General features: G+C 31.1%; 2 protein-coding genes and 1 long non-coding RNA gene across 3 annotated transcripts; all 3 read left to right on the top strand.

The window, feature by feature from the left end:
- Positions 1-334: 334 nt before the first annotated feature.
- LOC130807347 (protein trichome birefringence-like 2) lies at positions 335-5,581 on the top strand. Its single transcript, XM_057672533.1, has 5 exons — positions 335-1,484; positions 2,330-2,522; positions 2,620-2,810; positions 2,999-3,157; positions 3,618-5,581. Exons 1-5 carry the CDS (start codon positions 817-819, stop codon positions 3,958-3,960), a joined length of 1,554 nt encoding a protein of 517 aa, XP_057528516.1. The 5' UTR covers positions 335-816; the 3' UTR covers positions 3,961-5,581.
- Positions 5,582-6,243: 662 nt separating this feature from the next.
- LOC130807349 (uncharacterized) lies at positions 6,244-7,701 on the top strand. Its single transcript, XM_057672535.1, has 2 exons — positions 6,244-6,445; positions 7,105-7,701. Exons 1-2 carry the CDS (start codon positions 6,379-6,381, stop codon positions 7,392-7,394), a joined length of 357 nt encoding a protein of 118 aa, XP_057528518.1. The 5' UTR covers positions 6,244-6,378; the 3' UTR covers positions 7,395-7,701.
- Positions 7,702-8,195: 494 nt separating this feature from the next.
- LOC130807350 (uncharacterized) lies at positions 8,196-12,761 on the top strand. The gene is made up of 3 exons (XR_009040574.1): positions 8,196-8,363; positions 10,382-11,375; positions 11,471-12,761. It is a non-coding gene; the product is annotated as an uncharacterized LOC130807350 (long non-coding RNA).
- Positions 12,762-13,055: the final 294 nt, after the last annotated feature.

The raw sequence follows: 13,055 nt of genomic DNA, 5'->3' as shown, positions 1-13,055 counted from the left end.
TTGCACTTTTTGTGCCACTCGTTTCTAGGTACAGTCGCACTTTTTGTGTGACTGGTAATTTTTTTTTAATTTCTAATTATGAAATTTTTTGGTTTAATTAATTTTTTTTTTAAGTTATTGTTATTTAAATAAATGTTGTAATAAATTATTTTATTTTAATATAGTATTATATTATGATAATGTTATTATAATAATTAGTTTTGAATTTAAATAATTTATTTGAATGTTTAATTATTTTTTAATATAATAATAATATAGTAATTAAAATTTAGTTGTTAATTAATTTTTAATTTTTATTAATATTTTTTTATTAATTTAGTTGATAATAGTATTATTAAGTCCGGTGAAAATTCTAGGAACAAATTCGTAATTTCAATAGGAAGGGTGACGATAAAATAAAAAGGGCGGCAAATTTTATTAATGCCTTTTTAATTTGGCACGGCTGTACACAATCATAATTACCATCATGCCACATTGCTATAGCCTATATGTATTATGCCTATCAGCCTGCAATTGTAAAAGAAAGGGCACTTTAGTCAAATTAAAAACAACCCCACTTTCATGGTTTTCCCTCCTTTCCTCTGCAAGTCTGCAATTGTAAAATACTGGTAAAATACTTACATCAAAAGAGAGAAAATCAAGATTAAAGAAAGCAAGAATGCATGATTAGAAGATGAACTAACTCGCTTTTCAAAAATTATAAATTTTGTTACTCAAAAAATACCGATTGATAAATTATAATCGCAGTTTTCTGTTGGCTAAATTGTGTGGAATTTCTGCATTGTGCATGCAAATTGCTGTGCAGGAACAGCAGTTATGGCTTCAATAAAAGCAGAATTATTAGATAAAATGCAACACAGATTACACCCAAAAAGAAATTTAATTGTTTCTGGTTTTGGGTTATGTATTGCTGCTATTTCTTTCATTCTTGTTTCCCTTGGAATCTCATTTACCAATAAAACAATTCCAATTTCCTCTTTTTTCTTGGATTCTTCAATTGTATCTTGGTCTTTTTCCCATCCAAAAACTAGTAAAAATGAAACAATTTTAGGGAATTTTACTCTAAACAATGTGAGTGGAAGTGGGAATTTGAATATTACAGGGAAAACCCAGTTTGAAAATCTTGATTTTAAGCTGAAAAATGTGAGTTTTCTTGGTTTAAAATCAAGGGTTTTTGATGGTGAGACAAATAATTCTGCAAAAAGTGAAAATTTTGATGTTACTAAGGTGAAAGATGATGAGGGTTTGAGAATTTCAGGGAAGTTTAATATAAGATTTGCTGAAAGAGAAAATGGTGGTGATGGGACTTTGTTAAAAGATTGTGATTTTTTTGAGGGAAAGTGGGTTAAAGATGATGATTTGCCACATTACCCACCAGGTTCTTGCCCTTATATTGATAAAGATTTTAATTGTCATCTTAATGGGAGACCTGATAAAGGGTTTTATAGATGGAAATGGCAGCCATTTCAGTGTAACATTCCAAGGTAAATTTCAATATATGCTTGTACTTCAAGCTTTTTTGGGGGTTTTCTTTAATAAAAAATTGTATTTTAATTTCTGAATTTTGGCTGAAATGTTCATGTAGTTTACATCTTTAATTTCCCTTCATCCTTTTCAATTTTTGAGATAATTTGGTGTTTAGTGCCCCTGAGCATTCAACTGAAGTTGTATTGTATACAAGTATTATGCTTGCTACTAGCTACTTGTATTTTGTTAAGAATGCAACTGAAACCAGGAGAGAGTCATAGCATGTTCAACATGTTTCACCATACAAAGCCCCGAAAAATTAGGGACCTCACCATTACATTATGTCATTATGTGGACCTCAGTATTACATTATGTCATTATGTGGGACTATATGTTATGTGTTTAAAATACAAAAGTTGTTAGAAAATATCATAAAATTTTGAAATTGCACAGATTGCACCAAGCCTTCAAAGAATTTGTTACTTTTTGCTCTGCCCTTGACTCAAACATTCGAGCTTTCGTATGAAGAGCTCATAAGCTCATGACTCAAACATTCGAGCTTTCGTATGAAGAGCTCATAAGCTCATGACTCAAACATTCGAGCTTTCGTATGAAGAGCTCATAAGCTCATAGTTCTAGCCCAAGATATGTTATATACTCGATCAAAATTGTTTATAAGGAATAATGAAGTCATTATTTAGAATTTTTGAAGCTTTTGTGCCAATCTAATTGCATGATTCTTGTGAGGATTTATTTGAGGATGATTTCACTTTTGCATAGACAAGTACAGAGAAAACATAATGTTTGTATTATCAATGTTCATAGCCTTGGTGATTGATTGATTTACTATCTCAAATGTTAGAATCAACGCCACTGATTTCTTGGAGAGAATGAGAGGGAGGAAGCTAGTTTTCATTGGGGATTCATTGAATCGAAACATGTGGGAGTCTCTTGTTTGCATTCTTTGGAATAGTATCAAGGACAAGACGAGGGTGTACGAGGTATCAGGGAAGAGAGAATTCAAAAAAAACGGCTTCTACGCCTTCCGATTCGAGGCAAGATTGTTGGATCTTTTCATATTATAAAAGTTTCTCAACCTTCTCCTTTACTCTCTTGAGTTTATGAAACTTGGTGCTGTTTTTTTGTATGCAGGATTACAACTGTAGCATTGATTATGTTAGAGCTCCATTTTTGGTCAGGGAATCCTTTTTCCAGGATAAAAATAGATCATTAGCAACATTAAGGCTTGATTTAATGGACCAAACAACCAACATGTATCATGATGCTCATATTTTAGTCTTTAATACCGGTCATTGGTGGACTCATGAGAAAACTTCTAGAGGGTGAGTTTGCTATTTTATATTATGAAATTGACTGCATTCTTTTGGCCCTGTCTTTTAAGGGGTACGGGTATGGATTATTCGTCATCTTCCCTCACCCAAATCTGTTTTTGAGCGGGATATTGATGATGATGATGATTATGACTAGAATTATGTGATGTCAACTATTTTTGGATTAACCCATTCTTCAGGGAGGAATATTATCAAGAAGGTGACCATGTTCACCCTCGGCTTAAGGCTCTTAAGGCTTACAGGAAGGCGCTCACTACTTGGGGCAGATGGGTTGACAGGCATATTGATTACAACAGAACTCTAGTATTCTTTAGAGGATATTCTGGCACCCATTTCAGGTTAGCAAATTAACAGGCTAATGCTGAACTCTTGTTTCATCTGATACTGAACGCCTTTTTTTGGTTTGAACATCTGATTAATGGTTCATAGGTCAAATCAGACCGAGTATATGTAAAAAATTTGAACAAAATAAACTTTTTTTTCCTAAAACAATTCCCAAAATAAGCTTCGGAAAAATAAGCGCCTCCTAGTCCAATGCTAAGGTTTGGTTGTGTTCGCTGTTGCTGACAACAGGCGATTACTTAAACTGTGTAAAAAAAAGTCAGTCAAGTAATTGCCCGCTCTTACTAACGGGCGATTGGGTTGACTTTTTTGACTGTTGTTGACTTTGGACGTTAAGGATCTGCTGTTTAGTAACAACGTATCATTTACTTTTTTGCATCATCGAACAGTTGATAAACAAATGTGTCATTTTTGTTTGAAGAATCAAAATTGATGTTAAATGAGTGTTTGATGCAGAGGAGGTCAATGGAATTCAGGAGGACAATGCCATAAAGAAACCGAGCCAATCTTCAACAAGACTTACTTAGCGAGATACCCATCAAAAATGAGAGCTCTCGAACAAGTTCTGGGGAAAATGAAGACCCCTGTGATGTACTTAAACATAAGCAGGTTGACAGATTACAGAAAAGATGGACACCCATCAATTTACAGAAGTTTATACGACAGTGAAAAAGAGCTAACTGAGGCTGAGCTTTATCAAGACTGTAGCCATTGGTGCTTGCCTGGAGTACCCGACTTATGGAACGAGCTTCTTTACGCTTCCCTCCTTAAGATTGGATGGGGATCTCCTAACCGATGAATATGAACTCGAGTTGGAATACGTTGAACAGCGTCGGTGTTTAAGATGGACTAGTTCCTTACTAGACTAATAGTTTTCAGAATCATAAATTTGGTCTCAAAGGTTGTGATTAAGTAGGTTTTACCTGTAATGTGAAGGTAGATAGTATACATATAGGTTCTTGCCTCTGGGTAGGGTTTGATTTTTTTGAATTTGTTGTTATTATAAGAAAAAACCGTAGGGTCTGGTGTTTTGATTGGTCTGGTCTAGTCTGAAAAATTTCTAGATCGGAATTTCTAATTTGAACTAATTTTTGTGTTAAATTAGACCAGACCAGACCGGACCTTGTTCAGCCCTACCTCTGGGTATTAGGATATACGAAGTTAGTTCAAAACACGTGACTTACCCTTTATTAGTCACTAGTGAGTTCCAACTCGAGAACTTGACATCTCCTATTTGACTAAATACAAATTCTTGTATGAGAGACGCGCTTTACACATGGTTAAATAGCTAATAATATAAATTATTAGCATATGAATTTATTAAATGCAAATTATGAAGCTAGTTGATTCTCAATGATGAAACGGAACTCAAAATGACTAGCTTTGAAAGACCAAGATCATACTATTAGACAGATTAAAGCTGTTCATAACTTACAATAAACTGCTCCTAAAATAGTCTTTATTTTTATTGATCCCAGCATGTGATTTTATTAATGGAGGCATGGAGCATATGTTATATTTTAAACAGAATACTTAGTAGTATTCAGGCCCGGCTATGAGGGCAACAGGGCCCCAAAATCAGGAGGGCCCCATATTTTTTCTAAGCCTTTCTTTACCTTTAATATTCTACCGCCATTGTTCTTTAGCTTTCTCATCTCAATTTCAGCTTTTAATCTTCCAAATATCCATACTTTCTTACTCTTCATTTTCCTATCTTCATCTTCACAAAATTTAGGAGCTTTGTCTCAATAGACAAAACTAAACATAAAGATTAGACTAAGTCACCTATTATTTTTAAATCCACCATTAAAGATCTTTCTAAACAATTTGTTGATACCTGTGTTTTGGATGGCTCAATTTTTGTAATCTTCATGTAGTAATTGGGAACTAATGTTAGGAAACCTGTTGTTTCATACTTGTATTTAATATGTTCACATGATTTTAATCTTTTTTGTTTTTAAGGATAAGTATTTGGAAGACTATTGTAGCTTGTGCGGTTGATTGAGAGAACCGAAGAAATTGTGTAGTTTAAAGGAAATAGATCAAATCTGAATTTTTAAAGCATATTTTACTTTTGATATTTTAAATTTAAAATAATGTGAATTTGCTAAAATTGTTAATTTGAATTGGAAACTTGCATTGAGTACAAATATACTTTCTCAATTCATTATATTTGCTACTGATAGTGACCTTTTTCTCACATATTACGTCATAATCGGATACAAATATTTTAGAACGTAGGAAGTAGGAATATCCGATTAATGAATGTAGAGTACGTCAAAGTTCAAATGGTAAAAGATAGTTCTTTTTAAATAAAAGATTGAGGAGTATCAATTTGAATTAGAAGTATGTTGTAATTTACAATTAAAATGCTATAATATATCTGCTTCAATATTTATAAAAATATTTTGAAGTAAATTTTTATGAGAAGTCAATTGTTGTTAGGGCTCTTTTCTAATATTCCCTCCGAACCAATTTAGATGTACCATTTGCTTGAGCACGGTTATTAAGGATGGTGTGGGGTCCATTAAAAAGGGTAAGTAGTGAAGGGTAGTTGGGTAAGTAAGGTATATGGGGGTATATTCGTAATTACTTGTGTAAACTAAGGATATTTAGGTAAAAAAAGATTGACAAAAATAGAAATGGGATAACTAAAAAGACTTTGTCAAATAAAGAAATGGGACAACTAAATTGGTTCGGAGGGAGTATTAGAACAGGGCCTCTAAAATAGTTAAGACGGCCCTGGCCGCCTAGCGTAACATAAACCCGCCAATTTTTGGCTCAACACAAACACAAATTGTTAAGAAACAGACAGATTGTAAGGTAATAAGACAAATAGATAGATGAGATATTTAATTACAAAATAGAGAATTTTACTTTCAAAATGGTGCTTATTTATTGCCCATATGAGTTACCCTACATGGGAGAAAAAGAATTGTATATATTACTTTACAAACTTAAAGGGTAACTCATATCAATATCAATTGGTTTCAGTAGTGAACCTCATTTTAGTTTGTATATGAGTTACCTTTTCTATTTATGTTTAAATTATCTTGAAGACATTTTATAAATTTTATCATTTTTGCATTTATTGTAAAGCCTTAATTTCTATTGTAAAATAATTACTCTCACATGGCACATAGCTCATTAACTAATACTTGTACAAATTGACTTGCAAGTTACACTCCAAAGTCTCAAGCACTTTACACACTTGGAGATGGCAAAAATCTTCTACATCTTCCTCCTTTTTGGCATTCCAGCGGTAGTTTTGTTCCATATTTCAGGTTCTCTCTTTTTTGTTTTAAAAATTCCCTTGGAATATATTCTAATAAGAGCTATTTTTGTTTGATAATTGAATTTTAGCCGTTGATTGTTGATAGTTAGTTGATTTAATTTTTTTCTTACTAATAACAAATAATATGATTGTTTTATATTGGTTATTAAGCTGATTGTAATAGCAAAATATTTTGAAGTTAGTTATTATATTTTGAGATATGTTAAAGGAAAGTAACTAATAAATCAATACCAAATAAAAAATAACTACCTACTTATTTCATTTTGGTATAAAAGTCGCATTTTCAACTAATTTAGAGTCATTTATTTAACAAACTAAAAAAATCAATATATAAGCTTGCAAAAAACCAATTACCAAACATGATCTTTCTTCGCAATCCCACATATATCTAGTCTAGTGGTAGAGCCACATAGTAGAGGGTAGAGTCATTTTTTTTGTGAGGGAAGATTGTAGAGTCAATTGATTCCACTTAATTTTCACATCTCAAACTTTTTCATTTGTATATTTGAAATTTTATGATATTTTTAATTTCTAATAAAATATTTAATTTATTATACTTCAATTAAAAGTTTAAGTTGATGGTTAAATTTTATTAGTTCTATAGGGAGGCTATAGGTAACTTAGGTACATACATTTGTACTTTTGTAGGTGGAAGTAGTTTTGGAGACGAGACGCTTGGGATAACACAAGATGAAGAAGGAAATGGAAGCCTATTACAAGCATTAACGAAAGACAAAACAAAAACATTAAGACTTGATAAAGATGAAATGGAGTTACAAACAATAGAAGATGGTGCAAATTCAGAACAAGTCAAGTGTATACCATGTGGATCAGCCTGTGTTTCTTCTAGAAATTGCTGCAGAAATTGTTATTGTCTTATCAAGTGGGAAATTGTCATTCCGCGTTGTGTTAGAAGAAAACCTCCTCAACTTCGCTAGGCTTGTCATTTCATCCTTATGACGAAATTCAATTCTCAGTATTGGTGGACTTGTTGGAGCGTTTGAGTCTATGACAAGTCTAAATTATAAATTTAAAGGTAGTTAATTAATAAAAATCGTAAAAGATGTTGAATATACTGTGTAAAATATGTCATTGCCTTTTATTTTTGTTTAATTATTATACACTCTTTAATTCTGCCTATTTTTCTTATTTTTTTTTTGTTATTATAGGTTTATCATTCTTATTTGTATTTTATTTTAAATGTATAAGTTAAAATATAGTCAAATGAGATGTTATTTGATTCGTCTCAATGTAAAAATTATTAATATTAATTTTCTATAATTATTAATTAAGTATAATTAATCAATTAGAGATATTCTGACTTAATAATGTCTCGACAAGTGTGAAAAAACTAAACAGGACTAATAAAATGAATAAGAGGGAATATAATAACTTCGAGAATTTTATTGTTCAAATTCTAGATTAACTTCTAATTCTCAATTGAAAAATATCCATTCATCCTCCTTACCTTTAAAAAATTCTTTAATTTTCTCTTGAAAAAATAAAGTTTTTTCCTACATGAAAATTGAATCTGGATAAGATAATGATATTGTATGGTAGATATTAAAATATAATAGAATTTACAAACCTAAGTTAGGTACGATTGACCGAGACATTTATGTTTTTATATGTACGTATTTTAGTTGAAAAATAAATTCACGTTGTACAAAGAAAATTGTTGATAAATGCACATGGCAAATTGGCTATACGGCATATTCACTCCTGGACCAACATAAATACATGAATAACTCATAAACTATTGTTCTGTAATTGGCCAAATATAAAAAATATAGAGCAAAATACAAGTTTTATTCAAAAGACTTCTTTGTGACATTCAAAAATGGCAAAAATCCCATTTATCTTCTTCACTGTGGTCATTTCTGCAGTTGTTTTGCTCAATCAATCAGGTTCTCTCTTGTTTCCTTATAGTTTGTAAGTGGTAAATTTTTTTTATAGACTTAATGACACTTTAATGTACATCAATTTAATAATAGGAAGTATTTTCTAATGATTGTACTTCAATGACTGTACTAATCAATTAAAAGTATTTACTATTTTAATACATTTTAAGGTTGGTGCACGCTAAAATAGGATGTAACAAGTTATTGTTTAAAATGGGCACTATTATAGTTCGTCGTCCTTTTTATTTTATCGCCACCCCTTATATATTGAACTTTCAAGATTGTCTCTGGTTACTTTTCAAACCTTCAATCTCTAACATATCTCTCTAAAAATTCTCTCTGAACACTCATTGAATTAAAACAAGCTAAAACTAAAAATTGAATTACAATAGGCAATGAAAATAAGCATCAATATGATTGCGGCATCAATATGATTGTGTTAAAATTTGATAAATGTTTATCCTTTTGGCTATAACTTTAAATAGGAAAATCATATAATTGCAATGTTTGCGCATTAGAACCTAGATTTCAAGATATTTCCAATGATATATTATATATGCCCAATACCGATAACCGAGCGAGAAATGACGATCGTTTAAATTTTGTTTGTGCTGAAATTCGATACATGTTCAATCTTTTGGGCATAACTTTTTATAGAAATTGATGCAAGGTGCGGAATTAGAAACTAAATTTCAAGAGCTTTTCAACGACATATTGTATGCCGAATTCTGACAATAGAGAGTCGCTCGCGACCGGACCGCAGTATAGTCGCGTAAAACGCGCGACCGAACCGTGATGGAGTCACGCGTTTATACGCGACCATACCGTGGTCCGGTCGCGCGCGACTGAATGTTAGAAATCACAGCAAACCTTAAACAGCCGTCATTTCTCGCTCAATTGTCAGAATTGTACATATGATATGTCGTTGGAAAACTTTTGAAGTCTAGTTTCTAATGCCGCAAACCTTGCATTAATATGAAGTTATGTCCAAAAGATTGAACATATATCAAATTTTAACATAAGCAAATTATAAACGATCATCATTTCTCGCTCGGCTGTCGAAATTGGGCATGTACTATATTATTGGAAAAATCTTGAAGTCTAGGTTCTAATGCTGTAAATATAACAGTAATGTGATTTTCCTATCAAAAGTTTTGGCCAAAAAAGTGATTATGTATCAAATTTCAACACAAAACGTGTAATTTGGTTTTTTTTTTCCGATTTAAAAAATTATTTTCTTTTTAAATTAATATTTTTTATTTTAATTTAATTATTATTAATAAATTTAGTTCAGTAATAATAATGGTTGATTTTATAATTAAAAATAAATTTAAGGGCATTTTAGTAATTTTATAAAAAAGTGGTGATGATATAATAAAAAGGGTTGCGAAGTTTAAGAATTGCGTTTAAAAGTGGTTGTATTACCGAAATCTATGTTTGATTATATTTATATTTAAATCCTAGATCACAATCATACGCATATGTTTTCTTTTACATTGTTATTGGAGGCTTTAGCATATCATTAATTTTGACTTTTAGTTGAGTTAATTTTTTAATACTAGAACCCGACAAAATTTTTATATTTGGTTGAGTTGCTATGTCGTTTGAGACTATATTGAACATAGCCTCCCCTCCGACCCCTATAGGAGGAGAAAGAATGCACTTAACAATCAACATGTAAAATTTGTAAAAAATTAATTATATACTGTTGAAATTGAAAATGCTTCATATTTGACGAATATTCCACGTCTTTAAAATATTAGATTGTAAATTTGTATATAATACTTGGTGAATAATCCTTCTAATACCATATAGTTTTGGAAAAGAGTAAACCTCATTAAGTGCTATACAAGTCAACTCACGTTGCGCCGTGGGATATCTATATGAATGGGCCCATAAAGCAATTTGTCACGGTCTAAGACTTCCTTTCTTGTCGTATCTTACTTTTATAATTAGTTCTTACAAATTAATGTGATTATTCTTGATCTAATTATGGTATATAATGTGCATCATATGATTAATAGGAGCAGCCTTTGCTAATGAAAAGAGAAGTACAGAGGATGAAAACGGAAGCCTAGTAAGGCAAGTCTTTACAGCAGAACAAGCCTTGCGACACGAGGCGAAGTTTGAGACTTCATCAGGCCATTTGCAGTGCACTGAATGTGGTGGAGAATGCTCAGATTGGAATGAGTGTTGCGGACATTGTGTTTGTGTCATTGGCAGATGCTTATATCTGCCCATGTTGAAGGCTCTTGCTACTGAAATATAATACTACCCCGCCGGCACTGAGATTTTAGGGGCCAGGGCCAAAAATAAATTATGGGCCTTAATTATAAAATATATATTTATAATTACAAAATTTATAATATAAAAAAATATTTCACGCCAATAACAGAGCTTGATATTATCTGCTTTTTATTTGATAATCATGCATTTAAAACTCAATAATTAGTAAATAAGGTAACAATTATCATTAATAACACTTTGGCTTGGTGGTTAAATGCACAATTTAATCACATAAGATTTCAAATTCGATGCGGCAAAATTTATCTATTTTTTTCGTGTGTCCTGGGCGCAAGCCGTGCCATCAAATTCAATGGGGCAAAATTTATCTATTTTTTTCGTGTGTCCTGGGCGCAAGCCGTGCCAACCTATTGCTAATTTTCCTAATCACAAAAAGTAATTTTATGAAAGTATTGATGAGATGATTCAAACAAAATTATATTTTATATTTGCACTTATATATTAATATAGCAATATATAAAATAAACTTAAATTAAATAATAAATAAATAGTAATTTATATTTGAGTCTTGAGAACGGAGGAAATCAGGCAACCAAATGGAGTACAAAAATAGGTATTTAAAAGACGAGCGAAAAATATTGCAGTACCCATTACTCTTTCATTGCCGCCTTTGTCCCTCGTCGGAAAAATCGATTTCCGGTGCCGGAATTCTAGGGTTCGAAGTTCCTATGAATCCATGAGGCATTTTAATGGCATTGCTCCTGTTATGATGAAGTACGCAATCATTCATTCTTCTCTTTAATTTTGTTGTTTTGTGTTGATCATTTTTTCTAACATTATATATTTGGAAATCTGAAATTGAAATTCAGTTGAATGATTTGCTGAGTATGGGACAACAGCGTGTTTAGGAAAGCATGACGGTCTCTTGGAGCGGGCAAATAATTTTTTTCACTTTTTATTTAAGGGAAATTCCACGTGGTGATGTATTGGGTTTTTTTTACGTGTAATTAAAATTTTTTAAAAATCTATGTGTTAATCGTGAGATTTATCATATTCTTTTTCCGTGATCTCTTTACATAGAAAATGTTTAAAAACGTTAATTACAAAGCTTGAACTTTGCTGTACGCCTATTTATTTGTTTATCGGATCAAATTGCATTAGTTTCATAATTTGATAGTAAAAGAGGATGGAAAAAACTAGGTTTAAATTTGGGGAAATTAATGTGATTGGGAAGAAAGATAGTTAGAGTTAGGGTTTAAGTTTTGGGGGAAATTTATGAAATTGATGCAATTTAATCTGGTGAAACGAATGAATAAGTATATCGCAAGGTTTAAGCTTTGCAATTAACATTTTCAAAAGTATTCAGTGTTTAAAGGTCAAGAAGAAAGAATTTAATAGACCTCAGTGTTACCCTATTAATTTTTAAAAAGTTTTGGTTAATACTGAAATTTACCTTTATCTAATTTGTAATTTTTTTGAAGTTTTGTTGAATAAAGAACTGAAATTGTGTTAAATGCTAGAACGTTTCAAATATTTTCAAGTGATTGGGTCATTTGAGTTCTAAATTAGGTTAAGAAAAAGGATTGAGTATAATTTCTATTTCGTAGCTAGTGCTCCTATTAACATATTTATAAGGAGTTGTAGTATAAAATAGTTTTAAATCATCATATTTTGAAATATTTTGGGTAGAGCAACAATACTTTATGTTAAAAAATGATCCTGTTTGATTGGCAAATAAGTTCTTGACAAAAAGGCAGTGATCGTCACCAACTTTTCCCTTGAATCTTAATAAATTACTTATTAGAAGGTTATTGATTGTAAGTCGATTTAGGTCGATATTAGATAAAGAGAGAGCTAACGAGATTTTCCGAGTTATTAGTCCACATTTTTTTGTGATGATGTTAATTGCTTACAAATGGAGGTAATTATTACATTTTATGTAGCTTATGGTGAATTTAAGGCTTCTATCATTGATTTTAATGACAGCATGCAACTGGTCAGCGTATCAGGTTCACCAACTGTGTATATAATACGACTAATTCTTTACAAATACGACTAATGTTAAACTAATACAACTATAATAATACTAATACGACTAACACTATACTATTACAACTATTATTATGTAAATACGACTAATATTATACTAATACGCCTAATACTATACCAATATGACTAATACTACACTATTCGCCTAGTGGCTCTATAAATATGACTAAAATTATACTAATACGGCTAACACTATACTAATATGGATATTACTATGCAAATACGACTAATAATCTAATATTATACTAATACGACTAATATTATACTAACACGCTTTATACTATATTAATATGACTAATACCTTACTAGTACGCCTAGTATTACACTCATACGACTAATTCTATACAAATATGACTTATAATAAACTAATACAACTAAAATAATACTAATACACTATTATGACTA

Source organism: Amaranthus tricolor, chromosome 3, assembly GCF_026212465.1.
Source record: "Amaranthus tricolor cultivar Red isolate AtriRed21 chromosome 3, ASM2621246v1, whole genome shotgun sequence".
In the NCBI taxonomy this organism is placed as follows: Eukaryota; Viridiplantae; Streptophyta; class Magnoliopsida; order Caryophyllales; family Amaranthaceae; genus Amaranthus; species Amaranthus tricolor.
The sequence above is the reverse complement of the archived record's forward strand: the minus strand, read 5'-3'. Positions and strand labels throughout refer to the sequence as shown.